The 24,989-nt window shown below is 38.8% G+C and overlaps 2 protein-coding genes and 1 non-coding gene across 3 annotated transcripts in view; 1 reads left to right on the top strand and 2 right to left on the bottom strand.

Annotated features, from left to right (window-relative positions):
- The first annotated feature begins 1,890 nt into the window (after positions 1–1,890).
- LOC135078769 (probable multidrug resistance-associated protein lethal(2)03659) lies at positions 1,891–15,528 on the top strand. The gene is made up of 28 exons (XM_063973328.1): positions 1,891–1,971; positions 2,042–2,136; positions 2,206–2,362; positions 2,446–2,517; positions 2,588–2,789; positions 2,871–3,008; positions 3,091–3,175; positions 3,252–3,408; positions 3,487–3,700; positions 5,528–5,663; positions 5,882–5,979; positions 6,057–6,213; positions 6,299–6,495; positions 6,581–6,663; positions 6,749–6,872; positions 6,991–7,149; positions 7,369–7,535; positions 7,986–8,165; positions 8,406–8,553; positions 8,622–8,772; positions 12,228–12,455; positions 12,818–12,981; positions 13,166–13,300; positions 13,380–13,535; positions 13,649–13,769; positions 14,317–14,555; positions 14,900–15,040; positions 15,436–15,528. The coding sequence occupies exons 1-28, from the start codon at positions 1,895–1,897 to the stop codon at positions 15,460–15,462; spliced, it is 4,008 nt and encodes a 1,335-aa protein (XP_063829398.1). The 5' UTR covers positions 1,891–1,894; the 3' UTR covers positions 15,463–15,528.
- LOC135084227 (exocyst complex component 2) overlaps positions 15,477–24,989 on the bottom strand; it is a 25,325-nt gene continuing 15,812 nt past the window's right edge. The window contains exons 10-17 of the mRNA XM_063978969.1: positions 24,113–24,274; positions 20,695–20,847; positions 19,912–20,103; positions 19,266–19,447; positions 18,356–18,587; positions 17,100–17,287; positions 15,814–15,873; positions 15,477–15,727 (exon numbers count right to left, since the gene is read on the bottom strand). Of these exons, the coding sequence (XP_063835039.1) occupies positions 15,643–15,727; positions 15,814–15,873; positions 17,100–17,287; positions 18,356–18,587; positions 19,266–19,447; positions 19,912–20,103; positions 20,695–20,847; positions 24,113–24,274 (1,254 nt within the window). The 3' untranslated portion in view covers positions 15,477–15,642. The remainder of the gene's footprint in view (positions 15,728–15,813; positions 15,874–17,099; positions 17,288–18,355; positions 18,588–19,265; positions 19,448–19,911; positions 20,104–20,694; positions 20,848–24,112; positions 24,275–24,989) is intronic.
- Positions 17,722–17,860, bottom strand: LOC135087194 (U4 spliceosomal RNA). The gene has a single exon (XR_010260708.1). It is a non-coding gene; the product is annotated as a U4 spliceosomal RNA (small nuclear RNA).

Raw genomic sequence — 24,989 nt, 5'->3', positions numbered from 1 at the left:
TGTCATGTCTCACTCACGACATTGACAGCAGCTGTCAAAGAACATGCGTCATCGTTTTTTTATGCAAGGGAATTAAGACCATTCCTGACTGCGGCGCTGGGGGTGAAGTATTTTTTATTTTGTAAATAGTTTTTATCATTAGTAATTTTTAAATAGTTTTTAAGTCATTTTAAGTTAATGTAATAAAAAAAAAATAAAAAAAAAAAATATACAGTTTATTGTTTGTTTTTTATTAATACCTTCTAATTATTGAAAAAAAATTGAAATAACATTCAAGTAGGAAAAAAATAGTGGCCATGACCATAAGAATCGTATCAAACATCAGTCGTCAATAATTCGTCATTGCATAAATTGCATTGCCTAGTTATAAGTCTAACCAAATCTTATTCTAACCATATTTTTAATCCTTTTTTATTTTGAATCCTTTTTTGCATGAGGGTCATGAGGACATGCATGGAGCATGACGTGATGTGAACCCGGTGACATGCCTATTGTATTGTGCCTCAGTAGGTAATAACTAAAAGGCGAAAATAAAACCACGCATCTTCATATGACCATTTATTAATATAGATCTTTTACTTTACCTATAGTAAGTCATCCACTAATTGAGTGACAGCGCCACCTCCTTGACCCACATCCAAATTCAGCAATTTCTGGCCAGCAATAATTAGGCTGAGCAAGTCATCACCGGTCAGTAAACCTAAATCAATCAAAGCGGGTTCTTGGTTGGGATTAGGTGTAGGCCTTGGATTAGGTTTGGGAATGGTAATTACTCCACCACTTCCACCAGAACCCCCGGCTCCACCCGCTCCTCCCGAGCCGCCAGCCCCGCCAGCCCCGCCAGACCCGCCGGCACCAGCATTCGCCGTCGCCGCCAGCGCATTAGCTAAAGTTTTAATTGTGTCCGCCGAAGTGGAATCGTCGCAAGGAGCGACTGCCCTCGCGAGAAGTAGCAAGGCACTCAGGTCGTCAGGCCCGTAGCAAGGCGCAGTCAATGGATAAGGCGGAACTCCTCTGATGGGAGCGACGCGCCCGTAGTATTGAGCTTGGGATACCTAAGAAAATAAACATTTTGTTCAAATATTTCAACTATGTTTGTCTTTTGTGTCGCATTACTCGTATATTACTTAGATCTTTGAACTGAACCTCTACTGTTTTCTGTTCCTTGCTTATATTTAATAAAATACATAAATAGATTCTTTCTTATCAGATTCACTTACCCCAAGAAGGGCTAAAACAGCAAAAGAAATCAGTTGTAGCGCAGACATCTTTATGAAAGCGACAATAGTATTCGCGTTTATTTATAGGGTATAGGGTGGAAGATAGAACCCATTGCATCACAGCAGTACAGTAAGTACTTAGTTTGTTGATATTTTGTAAAACCCCTGTATCTTTTAAGGTACAATCACGTACAAACGGTCTCATAGAATTTTAATGGAAGAGATAGGTAATATTATCAGGAAAAAGGTAAGTTGTACCTAATATTATACTACCTACTCTGTTAAATTCAGGCATTAATTAATAGGTGATTAACCTTAACGTATTTAATAGTTTATTGGAGAACTTGCTCCATATTTTCCTTGACTTCGAAAAATATTGTAGGCGTTCTACTTTTCTAAGCGATTGTACGTGAGAAAAGAAGTCACGTACTTATTTAGAAGCACATGGCTGAATGTGTGTCAATGTGTTTAATTGCGACACAAAAACTATCTATCATTTAATGCATTGTTTATTGAAAATAGTTTATCTTTAAATGCTCGATAACCACTAGTTCATGTTTCCTTGTTTTAAAGAGTCGTACTAACTAGGCACTCAGGTAGGTTTAATAAAATAAAAGTCATGGCTGTATGGATTTCCAATTCAAGTCCTCACAAGAGAAAAGTTAAAGTTCAAAATGGATACTGGACCAAAACAAACGCGTCAGTTGAATCCACGCTATAAAGCAAACATCTTTTCCATCCTAACATTTGGGTAGGCATACTTTTTCTTCGATTTAATTGACCAAAGTCCTCATTTCTACAATGATGCTTGTTGTACGCAGATGGACATTGGAAACATTCAAACTCGGTTACACTCGCGACATCAAGGATGCTGATCTATATGGCCCTTTGCCGGAACATCGCTCTGATGTTCTAGGTACTACTTTTTATCTTTTCTGATGGGGTTGTGAGGTACGTGATGTCTCATAGATATAGGTATCTTTAGGTGATGCTGTACAAAAGGCGTGGGACTATGAGGTTGAAAACGTCAATGATAGCGATGGAAATGCCAAGCCAAGTTTATGGAAGGCGCTTATCAAAGTATTTGGACCGGAGCTCTTATTGTACGGGCTTATTCTGGCTGCAATGGAGTTCGTCATAAGGTTACGTTTTCAACCGATTTCAAAAAATACGAAGCTCTTTTGTTTCTCTTAAATACTTTAACTACGATTTTTGTTTCAAAAAGGCTGCAACAACCACTATTTTTGGGCTTGATGTTGCGATACTTCAGTCCTATTCAGGAGCTGCGTAATACAACGTAAGTTTTTAAAATCACGAGACATTTGACTGCATTTCTTGTACCCAAATAATTATCCAATTTATTGTAGAGCAAACTTAACATACGTTGATCGGCTGTTCAACTATTACAACTCAGATGGCAGCGTCTCTTGGGGTGAAGCAGTATTCTTCGCTTTTGGTATTGTTTTCTGCAGCGCTGTCAATGTCATGGTTCAACACCCTTTCATGATGGGGGTGATGCACATTGGTATGAAGATGCGAGTAGGAGTGTGTAGTCTCATTTACAGAAAGGTAAACATACCTACTTATTTCATTCAATAAATGACTCATTACACCATGAAGTTAATGAATGATTGTTAAAACTTTCTCCAGGCTCTAAAGGTCAGCTTGCAAGCGCTTTCCGAAAGCAGTGCCGGCTTGGTGGTAAACCTAATGGCAAATGACGTTAACCGGTTTGATACAGGACCTTTATTTGCCCATTATCTCTGGATTGGGCCTCTGGAAACCATGGCAAGTCGTTAAGTCCATACTATGTTCCCTTAATTATCATAACAGCTACGAGTAGGAATTTATTAATATCTGCGATTTTCAGCTTATGACCGCTTACCTGTATCGTGAAATGGGCATGCCCGCAGTGTATGGTAGTTTGACGATCATTGCTGTTGTACCTTTTCAAAGTAAGCAAATGCAGATAGATTTTAAATTACATCCATGGACAATGGACATGTTGCTTAATTAATTTAATTGATTTAGTTTTCTTGGGGACAAGAACTGCACACTACAGGAAAGGCACAGCCATTAAATCAGACGAGCGAGTCAGGTTAATGAAGGAAATAGTAATGGGAATAGAAGTGATCAAAATGTACACTTGGGAGCAACCATTTCGAAAAATTATTGATTCTGTGCGAAGGTATAACGCTATTGTTAAGTATTTTATTTAACGCTAGATGTGTTTGAACACTTTCATTTGTTTCTTATTGCATTTCAGAAGTGAAATATACAATATCAAGATGACGTCTTACATCCGCGGAGTCATCATGTCCTTCATAATGTTCTCATCGCGGTTTGGCATCTTCATCACCGTCCTCTTTTACGTTACCTACATAAACCGCATCACCGTGGAAAATGTCTTTTTCCTCACTTGCTACTATAACATCATGAAGCAAACCATGACTTTATACTTTCCCCAGGCCGTTGGACAAGTAAGTAGATTGTAGATGAACCTCCATTTCTAGGCATCCGAGTGACTCGATTTCGCAAATTAATTACACCTGTAAAGCTTTTAGATTACCTATAATAAGTAACGTAAGTGCGCCTATTAACGACCCCCCAAAATTTGTATTCTATTACCGCCCTATTTTTCTTTCTTTCATAAAAGACATAATAACAGGTTCCAGAAAACACGTTACCTAAAAAATATCTAGATATGTTTATTGACTATCAAAACGATTAAAGCTTGTGTTCGTAAATAACCAGTAAACGGAGTATTTTGACTTTAAATGGGACGCGCCCGCAACGGACGCACTTTTCATACTGACGCGCTCCCAGCTACTTAAGGTGCACCTTGTTATTAATTAGCGATTTTAACACATTTAAAATGAGTATACCAACATGTTTTTGCATAAAAATATTAATTCGTACTTTAGTTTCCTTAATAAACCCTCAATATAGCCCTCTCGCTGTATTTTGTGGCTTAAATACAATTTTAAATAAGGGCGGTAATAGAAACACTTTTCATAATTTGGTGCCTAATAACGACCCATGGCGTTGTTAGAATTTTGATAAAGTTTTTTATTTTGGTATTTATATCTTTAATTACGCATTTAAACTCAATTTTGTTGTCTTGATCGATTCATAAGAATATTTCACATAGTTAAATCAATTAACGCCATACGTTAATTGTCATAGGTTTGGCATAAAACTGCAATTAAAATTAAAGAATATCTCTAATAATGTATGACAATAGATTTTATAAAAACCTGTTAAATTCTAATTAGTACCTATTTGATATAAAATAAAACCTAATAAAAATGATACTTCACTGATCACGTCTTCATTTAAGTAGATATTTTAGCTGGTTGCTGTTTTTTTTTACGGTCGGTAATAGAATAAAGTAATATTCATACTTAATTCTATTACCGCCTCATAACTGTAACGCCACCTGTGAAGACTTATAAGCCTGTATTTTGTAAATAACTAACATTTATGACATGACACCAAACCAATCATGCGTTATCACAACTACTATGTAACTTTTTAAGATTTTTTGAATAATAAAAAAATAATTAAAAATAATATTTAATACAGACAGTGTCCAATTGTCCATAGTTTAAATTAAAATACACAGTCACACACAATTAAAATCAAAAACATAAGTCAAAAACTAATTAAAAAGTATAGTCAAATTAAAAATAAAATTAAAATTATTTTTTATTAAAACTTAAATATCATTTAAATAATGACCCCCATTACTCACTAGAACACCGGGTACCGCGTAATCAAGTATAATAGAGGAATTTATTATTCTACTATTTCTGCTTGATTATTTATTTATTTTCGAGAAGCGTGCCTTTTCTCTTTTAATAATAAAAAAAATACTTGAAAAAAAAAAACAAATTTAACTAAAACTAAAAGCAAAACAAATTTAACTTGAAAAAATCAAGTGGTTCCCGAGTCTCTGAGTGGAATCGAACCCGTCCCTCTTGGAATATACCCAATTGAAGAGCAATATTCTTAGCGGTCGGTAATAGAAACAGAAAAAACGTTAATAGAAACACACCTCGTCTATAGGTCGGTAATAGAAACAACTGCTTTTTCAGATTAAATTGCTATTTATTAATTATTGTGTGATTGAATACTCATTGTTACTACTTGATTTCAAAGATTACTTCATCATTGTTATAAATAAATTAAAGTGTCTTTTCTATCACCACGTCTTATATCTAATTTTCTAACGTTTATCCGAAGTCAGCGTAAACTGGCGGTAATAGGCGCATTTACGTTAATAATAACACGATCTAATATTTTAGATCGCAGAAATGAATGTAGCTATTCAAAGAATACGGGACTATTTATTGACTGAGGAGTGTCAGTTATCTCCTCGAGAACTAATGGAACCCGGACAAAATGCTTTTAATATTCCTAAAAAACGGGTGACTATTCGAGGTAGCAATCATTTAATATTATTGAAGTAGGTACAATATGATGTTTAAGATTTACGTAGAAAAATCTATTTTCCAGTTGATCCGGTCGAAACTCTGACACCTCGATCTGAAATAGCCGTACCAGCAACCTCCAAGGGCAAAGCAAAAGGTAAAGAAGCTTTTTAAGCATTTTGTACTCCACGTATGGAATTGAAGATTAAAATGTCTGTTTTGTATTAGAACCCCGCAAAAACGAGATCGCAATCCAATTTGAAGAGGCCTGCAGTCGCTGGATTAAATCTTCTAGCAAAAACGACGTCGAAGACATAACTCTAAAGGTAATTTCAATAATTTCGAGAAAGGGAACAACTTCTTCTTTTAGGTCAACAACAATATTAATGTAAAATATATTTAGATCAAATCTGGTTCATTAACTACGATAATTGGAGCGGTTGGGTCTGGGAAATCGACCATACTCCACATGATCCTTGGTGAATTGCCGTGCTCGAGAGGAACGATGGAAGTTAAGGGAAGTATTAGTTACGCAAGTCAGGATCCATGGCTCTTTGTTGGTAAGCTATGTTTTTAATTTTGAAGAAGTATTAGTAACCTAAGAATTGCCATCAACCATCAAGTGCTTACACTGCCTTATTGCAGGTTCCGTTCGCCAGAATATTCTTTTTGGGCAGCCTTTCATAAGATCTCGGTACATAGAAGTATGTAAAGTGTGCGCCTTGGAACGAGATATATCTCTGTTTCCTCATGGAGACAAAACAGTAGTTGGTGAAAGAGGAGTGTCTCTTAGCGGAGGACAACGCGCAAGAATCAACTTGGCGAGAGCCGTTTATAAAGAAGTAACTTAACGTAAAATTATGAGTTGAATAAGGCATAGCTTTTTTAGTTGAGGATTTTGCTGAGTACGGCAGGTTTATGTTACAGGCAGACATCTACTTGTTGGACGACCCACTTTCAGCAGTTGACACGCAAGTGGCTAAACACATATTCGAAAGATGTATCAAAAGGTATTTAAAAGCAAATCTATTTTAAAGGATTATAAAATAATTAGTCAGCGAACAATGATATTTATTCAGCTCATTGTTTGAATAGATATTTGGAAGATAAAACAGTGGTATTGGTTACACACCAGTTACAATTCATCAAATCCGTTGAGCACATTGTTATAATGGACAAAGGCAAAATACTCGCCGAAGGTGGATTCCAGGAATTGAATGTAATAATTTCTACTATTACCTACTTGCGATAAGTTCGAATGTGAAACAAAATATAGACTTTGCGGTTACACAATCAATGCTATTGCCTATTACAATGGAAGGTTGATTTGCCTCTAGGAAAAACAGTTGAAGATAATACAACTAATGGTGAGCAACATCCGAGAAGTGCACGAAGATGATGCTACGCCCGGATTGCAAAGCACGTCAATGGTGCAGCCAAGCACAGTCAGCTTGCATCGACGACATTTCTCCTTGGTGTTCAACACCAGTTTTACCGTAAGTCTTTTTAAATTTGATATCCGTTAAAAATGCAATAAGATCAGAGTAGCCTGCTTATGGTACTTATAATGGAAGATGAGTAAACAGATCGAAATTCCACCAAACCAAATCTTACGAGCTTACGACCACTACATCTGTTTTTTTGCTCATCATTCTTCTAGGTTACTCCCAATAGCTTTGTATTCCTCCACAAAGTAAAATTCCAACTTTCTTCAGGATCAAAAGCCAGAAGCAGAAATGCAAACGATTGGTCGCGTGGACAGCACGGTATACCGCGACTATTTCATGGCGGGAGCAGCCTGCCCCTACGTCAGTTTGGTGGGCTTCTTGTTCCTGCTGGCACAGTTCTGTGCTAGCGCTTGCGATTATTGGATAAGTCGCTGGTAAAGTATGAAGAAAAGTTCTTTGACTACGTCATGATGAACAAGGATAAAGGAAAATAAACTTCCGTTATCCAAAGTTAATCGGTTGGTGTGGCTCGATAACTCGAATTCACGACCACAAGCAACAATACCAGAATTACTCTTAGGTCTTTTGGTCGCATAGTTTGGCCCAAATATACTGCTATCCCCGCTAAAACTAGTCGACGAACTCGCAAATATGCTCGGTACGCCCCAGCGTCGAACAACTCAATGTTTGAATGTTTTTCAAACATACCCGCATTTAAAATGGCACATATAAATGTATTTAACCATAAATATGAGATTCTGACTAACTTCCTGGTCATAATTGCATTTCCAGCAATTAAATTGAAGATGCGTACACCAAAGCAGAGAACAAGAGATTCTTGTAATTGATATGAGTTCTGTAAAATATCTTTGTACTTTTTGCAGGAGTCACGCCGAAGACCGGCTGACAGGAGATCCCACTATGGACAACATCCTCTGGCAAGAACAAGGCTTGTACCGCGAGGACTTTGTGCTCATCTTCGGACTCATCACACTGGCCACGATCATCGTTGCTCTTATAAGAGCTTTTTCCTTTTTCTCTTTGTGCATGAAGTCATCAATAAAGTAAGAATTTGGATTTGCTGTTTTAGCTAAACGTTTTAAAAATAATATATGCAAAGATACACTACATGCTGGTATTGCTGTCATGGGCAATGTTTGCTGTCGCTAGGTACCAGCCAGCATTTGCTAACCCGATAAGGACATCCGATCAATATTTACCTACTTGACTTCCGAATGAAGCACTTGACCTTTGCTCGCAAAACGCTACATACATTTCATTATTGGATTGTATATTGTTCTCAGATTACACGACAAAATGTTCGAATACGTATCTGGATCTCCAATGAGTTTCTTCCATACTAATCCTTCTGGTAGAATTCTTAACCGATTCAGCAAAGACATGGGCTCCGTGGATGAATTACTACCCCAGGCCATGATTGACTGTTTCCAGGTACACAGATCGTTGATTGGCGTTAAATATTGTTCATATCGACAAATCTAATTGAATGGTTATTTCAGATTTTGTTGAATTTACTTGGAGTCATCATTGTAATTTTAATGACGGACATCACTTTACTGATTCCGATAGCTGCAGCACTTATAATTTTCTACATCTTCCGCGTTGTTTACATAAGAACAACGGGTGCTGTGAAACGTTTGGAAGGAATCAGTAAGTTCCACAAAATAACATTAAAGAGCTCTTGAAAATTGGGAACTAGGACACTTCAATGGAATTAACAAATAATTCCATTGAAGGCAGCGTGAGAAATGTAGGCCAATTTGATTCTGGTAAATTAGAGACGATTATAGTCAGGGCCGGATTAACCATCTCGGGGCCCCTAGGCACAGCTCGTTTCGGGCCCCCCCTCTTTCATACCACAAAATCGCCTTAGGAAATTTTTACCGTCTACATTACGAAATAGAATGAAGGTCATTAACATCAACAACAGACGATGAGTGCCATATCTGTGATAGTACTAAATGTATGGAAGATGGAAACATTGATTTTTTAGATAAATTCCGTTTAATCTGTAACCTGTTATTGGTACCGTTTGAAAGAGCTCGTGAAGCACTTTCAGGATCAGTAATTAGTTTTTTGATATCTTGTATCGTTTCGAAATAATCGAGTGAGATCACTTATCGTTTCCACCCTATACAGGGTGACAGGAAAAGCGATACATTCCTTGATAGGGGTTAAAGTAGAGCTTATTTGCAGTCATTTAAGTCATATGACACCATGTCCGAAACTTGTTCATTTCCAAGTTATTCAAGATTTAAATATTTTTAAAAAGAACTCCAGTTTTTATGTTAAAATGTACCCTTGTAATGAAGAATACGGAATAATGTTAACTTTTTTGTTGTATTCGTATAGCTAAATAATAAGATTGACATTTTAAATTAAAATTTGCAAGAAAGAATCGTCATTACTCAAGTAAAAGCTAAAAAACCATGTATCATTTTGCAAAAAAATTATGTTTTAGGTAATTAAACGAAGAATTTCCAAGAAAAAATGTATGGAATGTTGTGTACAAATTACAGAATTTAGTTCCTTGATTCATTAGCTACTTATTCAAAAAGGTACAGGTGTTTAACAAACACTACATAATTATTTTTTTTATTTGAATTTAAACGTTTAGTAAGATACTTTCATAAAAAAATAAATAAATAAAAAAGTCACACTAACAACCATTCTTGGGTCTCAATAAATGAAAAACTTAGTATTTTAATAATAATTGTATCACCTAATTTTATCTAGGTACATTATTTTAAGTCCTGCTCAAACTGTGAGCCCCGTCTTCTAATACAAGCTCGTAGTCTGTTTCTCACTTCTGTTTTTGTGACTCTTGTTGTCTTGGCTTCATTTGTTGCTCTTTAAGACTATCCTTGGTTTTCGACTTCGACGGAGTTGTGCTTAAGTGATGTAGCCCCCCGAAAGGGGCATTTCTGCGGTTTTACGGTTATACCGTGTAAAGGACTTGCACTATCGAAAACTGATCCTCATGACGATTGAAGGGCATTTAATCCTGCATTGAATAAGACCAAATTCATATATTTTGGACAAACCGTTCTCGTGCCTATCTTCGACAAAGTAGAAAATATAGGTACGTATAATTAATGACCCTCTCTACGTACGTAATGGCTCGTCACCCGCAAGCTCCAAAGCCTTGAAAAGGGCCACCTTAACCAGCATATTCCTGTTAAGCCTCGCGGGTTGGATTCATCTATCCTTATTCATCCCAGCCGTTCCTTTACTACGGTTGCTGCACCTCTTCCTTGCACTCTCTTGAACGACTCTGTGTTATCTACTGTGGCTGCCCCTCTTCCTTGCACCCTCCTGCACGACTGCGTTGCCAAGTCTTACAGCTGGTCCAAGGTTCGACTCAAAAATCAACAACAACAGGTTCATATTAAAACGCTGAAGAGTTTGTTTGAACGCGCTAATCACAGAAACTACTGGTTTGATTTAAATAATTATTTTTGTGTGGGATAGCTCGTAAATTGAGGAAGGCTATAGATTAATAGGGACGAAGCAGTAAAGAAAAATGTTGCAAGCACGGGAAATACACTGGTCATCACAAAAATCGACCCTCCCGCGACAAGCACTTTCAAACGTATGCATCCCCACTTCCCACCAATATTGGCACCATTTAAAAGCCTAGTTCTAAACTTCATTTCATTAAAGGAAAGGTTTTTACCCCAAAAATGTGTCTGTAGAAGAATCCAAAGTCACTTCTTAAAAAAATAGGTAGTTACGCTTGAGCCAACTTTTATGGCTTTAAAACTGTTAAGTTGGGATTAATCGCTATCCATCTGTTAAAGAGGACACGTGAGATAATTATTTGGTTTTATAACCATAAAAATTGGTCTAATTGATCCCAGAGGTGAGCCCAAAGTGAGGTCTTTTTTCAAGTCACATTTATTGTACATCGCGTTTATGTTAATCGTTTATTATGAAATTAAATGTGTTTTTCTTTAAGGATATTTATTGGGTTTTCAAATAACACCAATATTGTTGGGGCACCATGATTGTGTCAGTAGAAACGAGTTTTCCTGTAAAACGTAGGTGGGCCGATTTTTGTGATGACCAGTATAGTATTCAAACTATTTTCACGCGTACGAAGTTGATTTTGTGGCGTCGAACCTTGGACCAGGCGTACGGCTAGGCAACGCAGTCGTGCAGTAGGGTACAAGGAAGAGGGGCAGCCATAGTAGATAACACAGAGTCGTTCAGGAGAGTGCAGAGAAGAGGTGCAGCAACCGTAGTTAAGGATGAAGAAGGAGGAACAAGGAGGTAAATCCAACTCGTGAGGCTTGACAGGGATACGCTGGTTAAGGCGGCCCTTTTCAAGGTTTGGGATCCTGCGGGTGACGAGCCATTGGACGTAGAGAGGGTCATTAATTATACGTACATTTTCTACTTTGTCGAAGATAAGCACGAGAACGGTTTGTCCAAAACATATGAATTTGGTCTTATTAAATGCAGGATTGAATGTCCTTCAACCGTCATAAAGATCAGTTTTCGATGCAGTAAGTCCTTTACGCGGTATAACAGTAAAACCGCAAAAATGGCCCTTTCGGGGGGCCCCACCACTTAAGCATAACTCCGCCGACGTCGAAAACCTAGGATAGTATTCATGGGCAACAAATGAAGCCATTAAAACAATAAAATGTTTTGTAGGAATTATTTCCGATTTAAAATCTAATTCTACTGACCTAAACGTTACGAAAATGAATTAAGTTCCACAATATCGAAATGACGTTTAAATGTGTAAATCAAAATAAGGCGAAGTTTTGAGGTGGTTTGAGTTTTGTTGCATAAAAATAATATAATAACATAATATTATCTTTTTTTTTTCATTTTTTAATCGGGAGTGCTGGGCCCCTGGTCATAGTGGGCCCCTAGGCACTGGCCTAAAGTGCCTTATGGATAATACGGCACTGATTATAGTAACTAGAAAATGATGACTCACTTGTTCATGTGCTAGTAGGTAGGTCACCTGAACGCGAGCATACGCTTGTATAAGGCAGCCCTATTAGGGCAAATTCACGCAACGAAACTGCAGGAAGAATAAAAATAAAAATGTTCTTAGCTTTGAAATCAAACTCACTCATCCACCTTCACAGCGCGCAGTCCAGTGTTCGGTCACCTAAACGCGAGCGTTCTCGGTCTGGCCACGGTGCGCTCATTCGGTGCCGAGCTTCTCCTGGCTGCGGAGTTCGACCGGCACCAGGACCTGCACAGCGCGGCCTGGTACCTCTTCATCACGTGCAGCCGCGCCTTCGGCTACTTCCTCGACGTCATCTGCCTGCTGTTCATCGTCTGCGTCACTTTCAGCTGCCTTATGAAGACTGGTTAGACATTTTGGGATTAAAGGAATAAGCTAATAAGGATCACCAACCCCGTTTGGTTTGGAAACTGGGGAATGTTAGCACAATTCTCCATTTCAATCTTCATTTCAAAAACCTATTAATACTTAAATTAGACAGGGTCGTTATCCTCCAGTAAAGACTAAATGACCTAATGACGAAGAGCAATCGATAAAGTTGGTTTTAATGCGGGTATTGTAAACTATACGTTGTCTAGAAATAACCAATATTAAACCACAGGTTAAACTCTCTTCGTTGTATCTCAATACGTTAGATATAGGCATCAGCTGCTGTTTTGAGAACAAGAGATGGAAATACTTAATTGTTAGGAATACTATGTTCATCAGATATGGACGGCAGCCACGTAGGCCTGGCTATTACCCAGTCGATATCGTTGACCGGCATCTTCCAATGGGGCATGCGGCAGTCGGCCGAGATGGAGAATCAGATGACCAGCGTGGAACGAGTTCTAGAATACACCAAACTGAAGCAAGAGCCTGCGATGAGGGGTGTAAGTAGTAAAGGTGCAATTACAGTTTAACTTTCCCCCGGGACAAACTTGGCCTTCACTGGTTGGGTTTTTATTGGCGGCCATGCTGTAGATCTTGGCTACACAAGAGTTGCAGCGGTGGGTACTGGTCCCGTAGTGAAGTGTCTAGAATTCTCTTACAATGTTTTCCGTTATTTTGTTTCAGTCACCAGAGAATCGACCACCACCTGAATGGCCAACAGAAGGCGCTATAATGTTCGATAATATGAGTCTGAAGTACTCACCAGAGGGAAATTATGTATTGCACAAACTGCAGCTAAATATTAGGCCGCAAGAGAAGGTACACTACCACCGTACTGTAATCGCACATTGAAAAACTACTTTAATTTTATTACTCTAAAATATATATAATTTTTTAGATTGGTATCGTAGGCAGAACTGGGGCTGGAAAATCATCAGTCATACAAGCTCTGTTTAGATTGGCGTATATCGAAGGCACGATATTGATCGACGGCATCGACATTTCAATTATTGGGTTGCAAGATTTGAGAGAAAAGATCTCTATTATTCCACAGGTAACTGTAAATAACTAAAGTTTAGTCAAAATAGTATGCAGTTTGTCAAGACTTTTTTATAAGTTTATGCGGTTTAAAGAACCGAAATTGTATTGAATATGGGATGGTTCTAGGAACCGGTATTGTTCAGCGGCACGATGAGAAAGAACTTGGACCCTTTCGATGAGTACCCTGACGAAACGCTTCTACGAGCTTTACAAAACGTAGAACTACAATCTGATGATGGAAGCGCAGGTAATTATGTCAAAAATGTTATAATAAATAACACATTTGGAGTTTTGAAAGATACTGAATGTATTGTGGAATTTGATGAAGATGACAGCAAAAGGGTACAGCCGTAAATTTTTTCTCGAAGCTATTCAGGGCATATTCTTGTATTGAGTGCATTACCGCAGCAAAATTTTTATAAATGTTGTGCTTTAGAGAGTCGAGAGTATAGCAGATAATTAGTCCATCGTGAGCAGAAATTTGTCCACTAATAGCAAAATTCGTTCAAATTATACTTTTAAAGTTATTAGGAAAAAACAGATTTTGCTGGGGTAATGTTTGAAACGTTACCCCAGCAAAATTTTTTTTTGAAAGTCGTTCTATCCCGGAACCAAATACATGGATAGATAGCTTTTGTTGCGTAGGTAAACCTGTATGCCTGAATTTACAATCATCAAGAGTGCATAACTCAACTTAATTCGTGAATCGGTATCAATTTGGACCTATAGTTTGAGAAGAGTTCTACAACAAAGTGGATCAGAGTTCCTAAGATTGTTGGTGCTAAATATTCCAGATGACTTGTACAAGATAGTGTCCGAAGGCGGTTCAAACTTTAGTGTCGGCGAGCGACAGCTAGTGTGCCTAGCGCGGGCCATCGTCCACAACAATCGTATCCTGGTCCTGGACGAAGCTACCGCTAATGTGGATGCAGAGACCGACGCGCTCATTCAGACGGCCATCAGGGAACACTTTAGCAACTGTACTGTGCTTACTATTGCGCATCGGTTGAACACTGTTATTGACTCGGATAAGGTAATCAAATAATATATTAGGTTAGATTCTAGCTAGATGCCCTAATAATAAAATAATGAAACCGTAACTAAAGCGACTAGCTATGAAACGAAAACAGAAAACTATTACAATACAAAATTACTAAAGTACTCGTACAGTATGAAGATCAAAATAACTTCCCCTTCTATAACGGATCATTGCTCCACCAAGCTTCAGAGGCCTTTTACCTCTGGTTCTGTTCCTGCAGTGGAGGCTAAATTATCTGATAATGAGATAATCACTATTCAAATAAGGACCGACAAAATAGAGTAGGGATACATTTGCCCCTGTGAATACGAGGCTTAACAATCTTATTTTTCTGGCAGATCCTTGTGCTAGATGCAGGAAGACTGATGGAGTTCGCTCACCCTCACATCCTACTCCAAAACAAGAAGGGCTACTTCCGCAAGATGGTGGCCGAGACCGGGCCCGCCATGGCTCCTATACTGCACAAAATGGCCGCTGATGTACTTACCTCTTTATACTACAGAAATTATTTTAATGTTATAACTAAGCCATAGCCGTACAACCTATGGTATAACCGAGAAGGTTGAATGTGGTTAAGCAATAAACGATTGAGTATTGAGGCTCCTGCTTTAGTAAAGTGGTGCTAGAGGGGTAACATGAGTGACGTGTGAAATTTCGCAGTATGTATTATGTAACAAAATACCTCTCCTTTGCCGTAGGAACCTACTTCGCAGTAATAATGCACTATGCCTGTAATCCATAATACCTAACTGACCCTCCATTTACATAAATTCAAATTCAAATGTAGTACATTGGATGTTAAATTGTATGATATAATTTACGTTTCTGTGACACTAAGGTTACATTTTTAATTCTTATGTTTTTTTATTTTCAGAGCTACAAGAACTTACAAGAAAGTTAATGAAAACCAGCGAGTTATTTAAAATATTTTATATTGAGTATATTTTTATAAATAGATTTCTTAAATATAATACTTTCAACAATAATAATAAGTTTTTTAACTTAAAGTATCGAATATACAAAATAAGCAATTTCCCGATTGCCAGCACCATTTTACGCCTTAAATTAAAACCGTTTTAATTTATACCGTTTCCATGTTGCAGTTCAAACTGGCTAGCTGTAGTTCCATCCTCTTTTTGAATCCGTGTATCAGTTCGTCCATCCGCCTAATAAACAATAATCAACATGTGAGACGTCATGAATTTAATAGCTTAATAATTTTTTTATACGAAAACGTAAATAAAATACTCACTTTTTATCCTCTTCAGTCTCTAAGGGCGGGATTCCAGCCAACGCCTCCATCAGATAATTTCTGAAACAAAATTAAAGAGATATAATTAATTATGTGTAGATTCATACATTATCTACATCCATGCAAAACCGGTGGCAAAATATTATGCCAATAGCCACCGCGCAATCACGTATGCGCTCTAGCATTGATTAGATATTAATAAATTACCCCATCGCGTTTCCCAGTCAGAGAGTGCTGGCCACTAACAAAAATAAAATAAAAACCTCCTTCCTTGCTCATAGCAAGAATAATGCTATAAAAACAACTTGTTTTGCTTTTGATTTCATAGTCTGGATTTTACAAAATGAGTGTAGTTAAAATCAGTCTGGCAAACAGTAGTGTCCCGCTATAGGCAAAGGTAGAGTCCCGCTATGGGTACACGGTTGTCTACTGTGCTGTGTGCATATTTTATGGTAGTGTCCCGCCGTGCGCATACGATAGTGTCCCAATGTGAGCACACAGTAGCGTCCCGTTGTGCACGTGCTAGTTTTACTACAGTAGTTGTTGCATTTCACGAAGGCGAGTGAGTTTTACATGTGTGGTGACTCGCTACTAGGCATGGAAATGATTGCTATTTTTCATTCATTTTCATTATATGAAATGATGATTCTTTTTCATATGATTTCACATGCGAACTTTCACAGGCAATGATTTTTATTCGCAGTGTTATAATGTAGCTCTTTCATATAATGTGCTACTTTTAATTAAGTATGAATTATGATGAACGATTGCTAATTAGCTAAAATATGAAATGTAACAATATCTGTTTCATTTTATGTCACACAACAAAAAACAAACAGTTTCACAGAACAGTATGTATGCAACAATCAATAACCGCGCGACTAGTGAAAAATCATTCATTTCATCTGTCTGCTATCTAATGAAATCATACGAACCACGACAAGGAAATCTAAACCTTACACCTTTGAGTTTAAAGTTCATATTTAAAATGCTCAGTTTCGTCCGTCATCACATCTCTTGTCCTTTTCTAACACGCACATGATCAAATCATTTTTCCTTCTTACTCGCTCGGTCGCTTCGCAGAGCTGCGCTCACGGACTTCGCTCGAATGAATGAATGAAATTCATTTCACATGATTTTTCACCTGCTATTCATGAAATGTTCCATGCCTACTCGCTACTGTTCGTTTTTCAAAAGTTTTGATAGACACTATCGTTATGTGCATGTACACGTACACACACAAGTAAAGCTCACTCGCCTTCGTGAGTTGCAAGAACTATACTCACTCGGCCTTCCGCGTGAGGTGCTCGGCGGCGGCGGCCTGCAGCAGCGAGTACTCGAGGCGCGCCTGGAAGGCGGCGGCGCGGGACAGCGGCGCGGGCGCGCACGCCGCCAGCCGCGCCAGCTCCTCGCACACCGTCTCGCAGATGTCCCGCACGTAGCGGGACGACGCAGCTCCACAGACGCTGTCCACCTGCGAAAATGTTGCTTTGTCATCATCAATTCATTTAAGTTTCCGAACACGACTTTTCATGTTACCAGCATATCTGTGTCTAAGGCCACCTCTTACGATATGTACAGGATTAAATAAAGCCTTCTCGATCCTAAATAAGCCGTCACGATGCCATGGGTTGGGACATGGTGGGACCAAGTTCTGTGGTAGTGACGGCTTTGTCCAGGATCCCACAGTTCCTTCCCACTTAAATGACGGAGCACCGGTCTTTTTAGTGGCTTTGCCTTGTCCTTCTGTTCGGACTTGGTGAGCCCCACATAACCTACTCTGTCCCCGCATAAGTATTCAATTTAATTCATTTTTCACAAAAAAAATGGTGGGACCAAGTTTATGAAATGAAACTTACCATTCGTTTTCCTTCCTTGACAAAGATTTTTTATTTTCAAGTTTCTTAGGCCTTTACGGCCGTTCAAAAATTGCCATAGCGGACGGTATTTCACGTCCACACGGCGGGGTATTGGTAAAGTTTTCAACTAGCAATAATCGCACCTCGGATTAACCTCATTGGTTACGATATTGCCTCTGCGCAAAGTTAACTATCAAAATCATACCGGGGATCTTAAAGAATCGGAAAAAAACAAATCAAACCGCGATCTAAAGTCGTACAGCGCCATCTGTTGACATTTTGGCAAATTAAAAAACGAAGTGTCAACAGATGGCGCTGTACGATAGTTCCCCGCATTTAGGTATTGTAGCAAAGATGATAACCTCGTAAATATTTATTTTTAAATTAATTTGAATTAAATCGTATATAAATAAATATGCACTTATATAAAACTTTCTTTTTTTTTTTCAGATGTATCAATGCATTTTAAAAAAGTTCTCAATAATGGTCAAATAAAAAGTAGTGTAAGTGGCTCTGTTGACAAACTGATTTGAATTTAGAATGTTCTTAAAATACTTCAGCCTGCACAGCAATACCAGTGCGTCGGAGTGCATTTTATGGCGGTCCATTGTTCCAAATGTCAAATTGATTTGAATTTCGAATGTATTCATTTAAATGAGGAATAAAACATAAGCAAAACATACCTCAGCGTGCACAGCAATGAGGTTGTTGATGATCTCGTAGACGTAGGGCCTTGCGTCGTCAACCATTGCATCAGGGTCCAGCTTGTGGCGGCCCATATACATGCTGGGCTCGATGGTGCCCACTAGTGGGTCGCCCTTGTGCTCGAGGTACGTCTCTGCGATGTTCGCTTCCAGACTGGTGAGCGCGTCCTTGGTAGCCTGTATCGCTTGCACTGGTTTCGGGAAGCCGTAGCTGTGGAATAAGTTATTTTTATTAGAAAATGTACATTTATTTAATTTTTAGCGTTAAGATTCGCATCTCAAACTAATTTGAAAATTATAAATAACTTGAAAAAATCATTTGTTATTTATAATGTTCAAAATGTACATTTTAAAAAAAATCATGTATGTTCAATTTTGTGATCTGTTTTGTGACCAACAGGACAAATGAGGCTATTGATTACAATGTGGTATTTTTTTAGTAGAATTTGTGTGTTCTATTTTTAGGCATAAATGCTAAACATTTTATGTCTACGAAATATTAAGTAAAGTCAAGCAGGCCAGTGCCGTTTATGTATTTTATCAATCAATAAATGCTCGAGCTGGCCGTTTAAGTTGGCCAATCACTAAGCTCGTGTGCTCTGTGTAAATTGACAAATTACAAAATTTCCAAGTTTTCCATGTTCACTGTCAGTTGTAAGCGTCACTGTCCACGGCGGCGTTATTATTGTACGGTTGGTGTAAACAGCAGCTAACAAAACAAAATTTTGTTTTGTAATTATGTTGCTGTCGCGCTTGCACACTCACTGCGGGCGCCCGTCCCACAGTCGCGACAGCAATATAATTACGCGCGAGCAATAAGGATGGGTAGCTTGGGGTCATTGGACAAAATTCTACGTGCTCCCGGACCAGACTATAGTTGTGTACTCACTCCACGAAGGCCTGCGCGAGGCGCGGCAGCTGGGCGCGGCGCGTGTAGTGCGCGTTGGCGCCGGCGATGAGCAGGCGCTGCTGCCACGTGCGCCCGCCCGCCGTCGCCGTCGCGCCCGCCGCTGCTCGGCTTTCATCCAATGGCTGGTCTAGTGCCACAGACAGGCTCGTGTTGTTGAAGTCCTGGAATGGGGACACAGTTGGTTAGCCTCAGGCTGGTTTTAGTGTCACGCGGGCTGTCAGTGCGGATCGCTCCGCACAGCCGATCTGTATGAACTGCTAGGGAGCGGAGCGGTTCCTCCGGACCGCATTACTCTAAAACGCTCCCTAGAAGTTCATACTGATTGGCCGTGCGGAGCGGGTCCGCACCGGACGGTCCGCGTGACACTAAAACCAGCCTAAGACAAGTGCAGTACCGGACGAGCTGTAAAAGCTACCGGAAAAAAAAGAGCGCAGGCGTGCGCCAGTTACTTAAAATAAAATCAAATCTAGGTCAAACGAATAAGCTGCTAATCTTATCGGAGTAGTGGTTCAGGGCTTAATAGCAGAGCAATTATTCTCGGAGTAGTGGCTCAATTTCTCAGAGTAGTGGCTCAATGTTTATTTTAGCTGAGCGTCTGTTCTAATTTGTGGTCTTCTACTCGTACCTGGTCGGCGTCGTGGTTGAGCGCCAGTTCGCGCAGCACGGCCACGAAGGCCAGCAGTATGTTCTGCGCGTGTCGCTGCGCCAGCGCCGCCGGTTCAGCGCTCAGCAGCGCCGCCTCGCGCCGTCCGCTGGTCAACACGCACTTGTTGATCGACGCCAGCGCCTCTGTCATATAGGTTTCGAGTAGGTGAGGCTGCAAGGAAGGTCATTAAACTTTTAACCCACCCTCTCATGTTGCCACCTTATTCACATGTGTAAAAGCGCTTTTGAAAACAATTGTTATTACATAAATTTATTTTTATGACTTATTTATCGACAACCATGATTTTTAACATGTTGTACTGATTTCCTGTTATTTTCACTAATCATTACTTTGTATGAATTTTGACTAATTGGTAAATTTTTAAATCAAGTGAAACTGTTACAGACTTTTGCAGTCAAAAGTGGATTTGACCGATTATGAGTTTTGACTGCATCATATTTAACGCAAACCTTTAAAATATAGACCAATAATAATGTACGTTAACTAATTAAATTTAAAAAAATAATGTGTAACGCCACTCCATTGTTTCCTTGTTCGTTTGCATGGACCCTGCGATGAACCCAAACGCGTGTATGGCGCGAATTTCATTTTTTACGGAGCGCGTGACTCGTCGCGACGATTGACGCTTTGGGGGTGCGGAGGGAATGGGCGGAGCTTGTTTAAAACTTTCACGAGGTAGCGCTTTAAGAGTCGTTTTTTCTGGAATTAAAAACTTGTCCGAACATTGCAAATCATACTTACAAGGTTGGTGATAGCGCCATAATCGGAGAACTCCTCGATCTTCCAGGTTTCTTTCTCCGCCAGCCCCTTGACGCGCTTGTGCGCGCGGGTCAGGAACACCGTCATGCCGTGCACGCGGTAGTCGAAGATCACCTTCTCCACAATGCTGAGCGGCTGGAAGTACAGTTTAGGCTTGATTTCCTCCTACGCTGACGTCGGTCGCGTACATCGGTCGAGCGTACGAATAAACACAATGTTCTATGAAGCACCACACTGCAACGCCGTCGCCAGCGGCAAATGATTATATAAAAATAGTGTGTAATCGTGCGCGCCGCTGACATCGGTCACCGATGTCAGCCTAAAAGGAAATCAAGCCTTAAGGCTTAGGCCGTTTGTACATGCTAAGAAAAGTCGCCGCGACTGCGCAAGAGTTACACACGAACCATGTATAGTTCTTGCAACTCACGAAGGCGAGTGAGCTTTACTTGTGTGTGCGCGTACGTGCACATTACGGTAGTGTTATGTCTATCATAATTAAAAACCAACAGTAGTAAGCCACCACACATGTAAAGCTCACTCGCCTTCGTAAATTGCAAACTATACATATATTTCGCTTGCCGGGCGACTGCTCTTCCAACTGAGCTACTTAGACATTGGATGAACCCGTCGAAATTTTCAAGTGTAATAAATACGTTGTTATGGCCGAGTTTTATTTCATCAATGTTGAGTAGTACTACCTTTAAACATCCAACAGAAAAATTGTTACAAATGTTACTTTGACGGTCAATTAACACGAAAAATACATTGCTCCGGCGCTGACCAGGAAATAATTCTTGTCTGCGCTAGATATGACACGCGGCGGACGCGGTTCTTTCTGTAGTGTTCATTGAAGACTGTCACTTCTTGGCAGAAAACTGCGCAGCCAACTAGGCCGCCGATGACGAAAAGACAAAATGGTAAGAGGCTTTTCGTCATATCGGTGGCAGAGTTAACAGGCACGATTTTTACTCCAATACACCGGTAACATTTTCATACGTGTCCTTCCTGTCGTGTTCATTGAAGACTGTCACTTCTTGGCAGAAAACTGCGCAGCCAACTAGGCCGCCGATGACGAAAAGACAAAATGGTAAGAGGCTTTTCGTCATATCGGTGGCAGAGTTAACAGGCACGATTTTTACTCCAATACACCGGTAACATTTTCATACGTGTCCTTCCTGTCGTGTTCATTGAAGACTGTCACTTCTTGGCAGAAAACTGCGCAGCCAACTAGGCCGCCGATGACGAAAAGACAAAATGGTAAGAGGCTTTTCGTCATATCGGTGGCAGAGTTAACAGGCACGATTTTTACTCCAATACACCGGTAACATTTTCATACGTGTCCTTCCTGTCGTGTTCATTGAAGACTGTCACTTCTTGGCAGAAAACTGCGCAGCCAACTAGGCCGCCGATGACGGGAGGACAAAATGGATGTGCATGTGGATTGAGTGATCCTTGCTTCAATCTTAACAAAAATCGAGGAAGTTTTACTTAAAATATGTTAAAACATTGCGATGAAGTTTAAAAATTTGTTAAACCTAAGATAAAAATGTTATGGCCAATAAATAGGAGCACTCATACCGCACGCTTTAAGAAAACGTCAACATGTTTATTTCAGAAAATAAAGCCTTTACACTTCTTTTTATAGTATTGAAAAATTGTTAAGAATATGTTAAAACTATTAACAAATTCAGAAATTCCTTGCACGTCCCGTTCCAAAGTTATGACGATTATTTAGGATCACTCACACCGCACACGGGCCGTATGAGTGCTCTTCAAAATAATGACTTTTTATTAATAAATACGTTTTATTTCTGTTGGGAAATTTGTGCAAACTGACGAGCAAATTTGTTAAAGAATAAGTGTGACAAAACTTAAAAGCTGAAGGAAGAAATTAACCTTTATTCTTTCCTCCAATATGCCGTGTGAGTGATCCTTACTTTTACCTCTATCTGCTCATATGTAGTTCGTAGGCAGACTGAGATAGTATCTAAAATTGTTAATTGTTTTTAACAATTATTTGGCATATATTTTGCTTTTATTAAGGTCATAATTTAAGAAATATCAGGCTTAGATGATTCCTAAAGGAAAATGTTGATTAGGGTACATATGATTTTTTATTTTGTGAGACTGTTCCGATTCGTCAGACGTGACAATGCAAAACCAATGCAATCTAATATGTAGTAGGTTTAGGGGCCTCCGCTAAAACTCGCGGGGGGCGTCCGTCGCCGCGGTCGGCAGTAGCGCGAGTTTTAGTGGTTTACCCCTACATCTTGAATGATAGAAATAAAGAAACATTACAATTGTTTATAGGATTGAATTAAAATTTGACTTGTAATATGAATTGAGAAAGATACCTACTCACGGTTTTATTTAAATAAATTACAAATTTCTCAACAAAACTGTTTTTTTTTGGTTGGACTATAAAATACGATAAAATAATATTATTAAATCTCACATGTAAACTTCTGATGAATCGAAACAGTCTCTCAAAATAAAAAATCATACGTACCCTAATCAACATTTTCCTTTAGGAATCATCTAAGCCTGATATTTCTTAAATTATGACCTTAATAAAAGCAAAATATATGCCAAATAATTGTTAAAAACAATTAACAATTTTAGATACTATCTCAGTCTGCCTACGAACTACATATGAGCAGATAGAGGTAAAAGTAAGGATCACTCACACGGCATATTGGAGGAAAGAATAAAGGTTAATTTCTTCCTTCAGCTTTTAAGTTTTGTCACACTTATTCTTTAACAAATTCGCTCGTCAGTTTGCACACATTTCCCAACAGAAATAAAACGTATTTATTAATAAAAAGTCATTATTTTGAAGAGCACTCATACGGCCCGTGTGCGGTGTGAGTGATCCTAAATAATCGTCATAACTTTGGAACGGGACGTGCAAGGAATTTCTGAATTTGTTAATAGTTTTAACATATTCTTAACAATTTTTCAATACTATAAAAAGAAGTGGAAAGGCTTTATTTTCTGAAATAAACATGTTGACGTTTTCTTAAAGCGTGCGGTATGAGTGCTCCTATTTATTGGCCATAACATTTTTATCTTAGGTTTAACAAATTTTTAAACTTCATCGCAATGTTTTAACATATTTTAAGTAAAACTTCCTCGATTTTTGTTAAGATTGAAGCAAGGATCACTCAATCCACATGCACATCAAAATGGTAAGAGGCTTCCCGTCATATCGGTGGCAGAGTTAACTGGCACGATTTTTACTCCAACACACCGGTAACATATACGTGTCCTTCCTGTCGTGTTCATTGCAGACTGTCACTTCTTGGCAGAAAACTGCGCAGCCGACTGGGCCACCATGTTTAAATTTAAACCAGCATATTACGTGACTGTAACAAAGCAAAAAAAAAAACCGTATATTCACCTGGGAAGGCAGGTCAAGCTTGAGCAGCGAGTCGTAAGTCTCTCTCAGGTGTCGCAAGTTGGCCGTGAGACGCGCGTCGGGCGCCGCCCCGCTCCCGCCGCCGCTCAGCAGACAGGCCCGCATATGCTCCGAAAACAACTCCACCGCCGCTATTATCATCTCCTGCAATAAAAAGAGACATGTTGTAAGTCATAATGACTATTGTCACCACTCGTGCAACACACGATTTATTACGTTGTAACTTTTGTAAAAACTTAAAGCAATAAAGAACATTTGACGTGAAACACATTCAAACGAATTAGCTTTGGCAGAATACACACAATAAGATACAGAACACAGTAAATAATTCCATTGGTACATAAGAGAGCAATAAATTGTACAAGTTAATCTGAAAAACACATACAATAAGATACAAAACACAGTATACAGTTCCATTGATACATAAGAGAGCAATAAATTGTACAAGTAAATCTGGAAAACATATACAATAAGATACAGAACACAGTATACAATTACATTTATACATAAGAGAGCAATAAATTGTACAAGTAATTCTGGAAAACACATACAATAAGATACAAAACACAATTCCATTGATACATAAGAGTGCAATAAATTGTACAAGTAAAAATCTGGAAAACACATACAATAAGATACAGAACACAGTATACAATTCCATTTATACATAAGAAAGCAATAAATTGTACAAGTAAATCTGGAAAACACATACAATAAGATACAAAACACAATTGCATTGATACATAAGAGGGTACAAGTAAGTAAATCTAGAAAACACATACATTAAGATACGGAACACAGTATACAATTCAATTGATACATAAGAGAGCAATAAATTATATTAATTGTAAATAGCTTT

This window comes from Ostrinia nubilalis, chromosome 2, assembly GCF_963855985.1.
Source record: "Ostrinia nubilalis chromosome 2, ilOstNubi1.1, whole genome shotgun sequence".
In the NCBI taxonomy this organism is placed as follows: Eukaryota; Metazoa; Arthropoda; class Insecta; order Lepidoptera; family Crambidae; genus Ostrinia; species Ostrinia nubilalis.
This window is presented reverse-complemented; position numbering and strand designations above follow the sequence as displayed.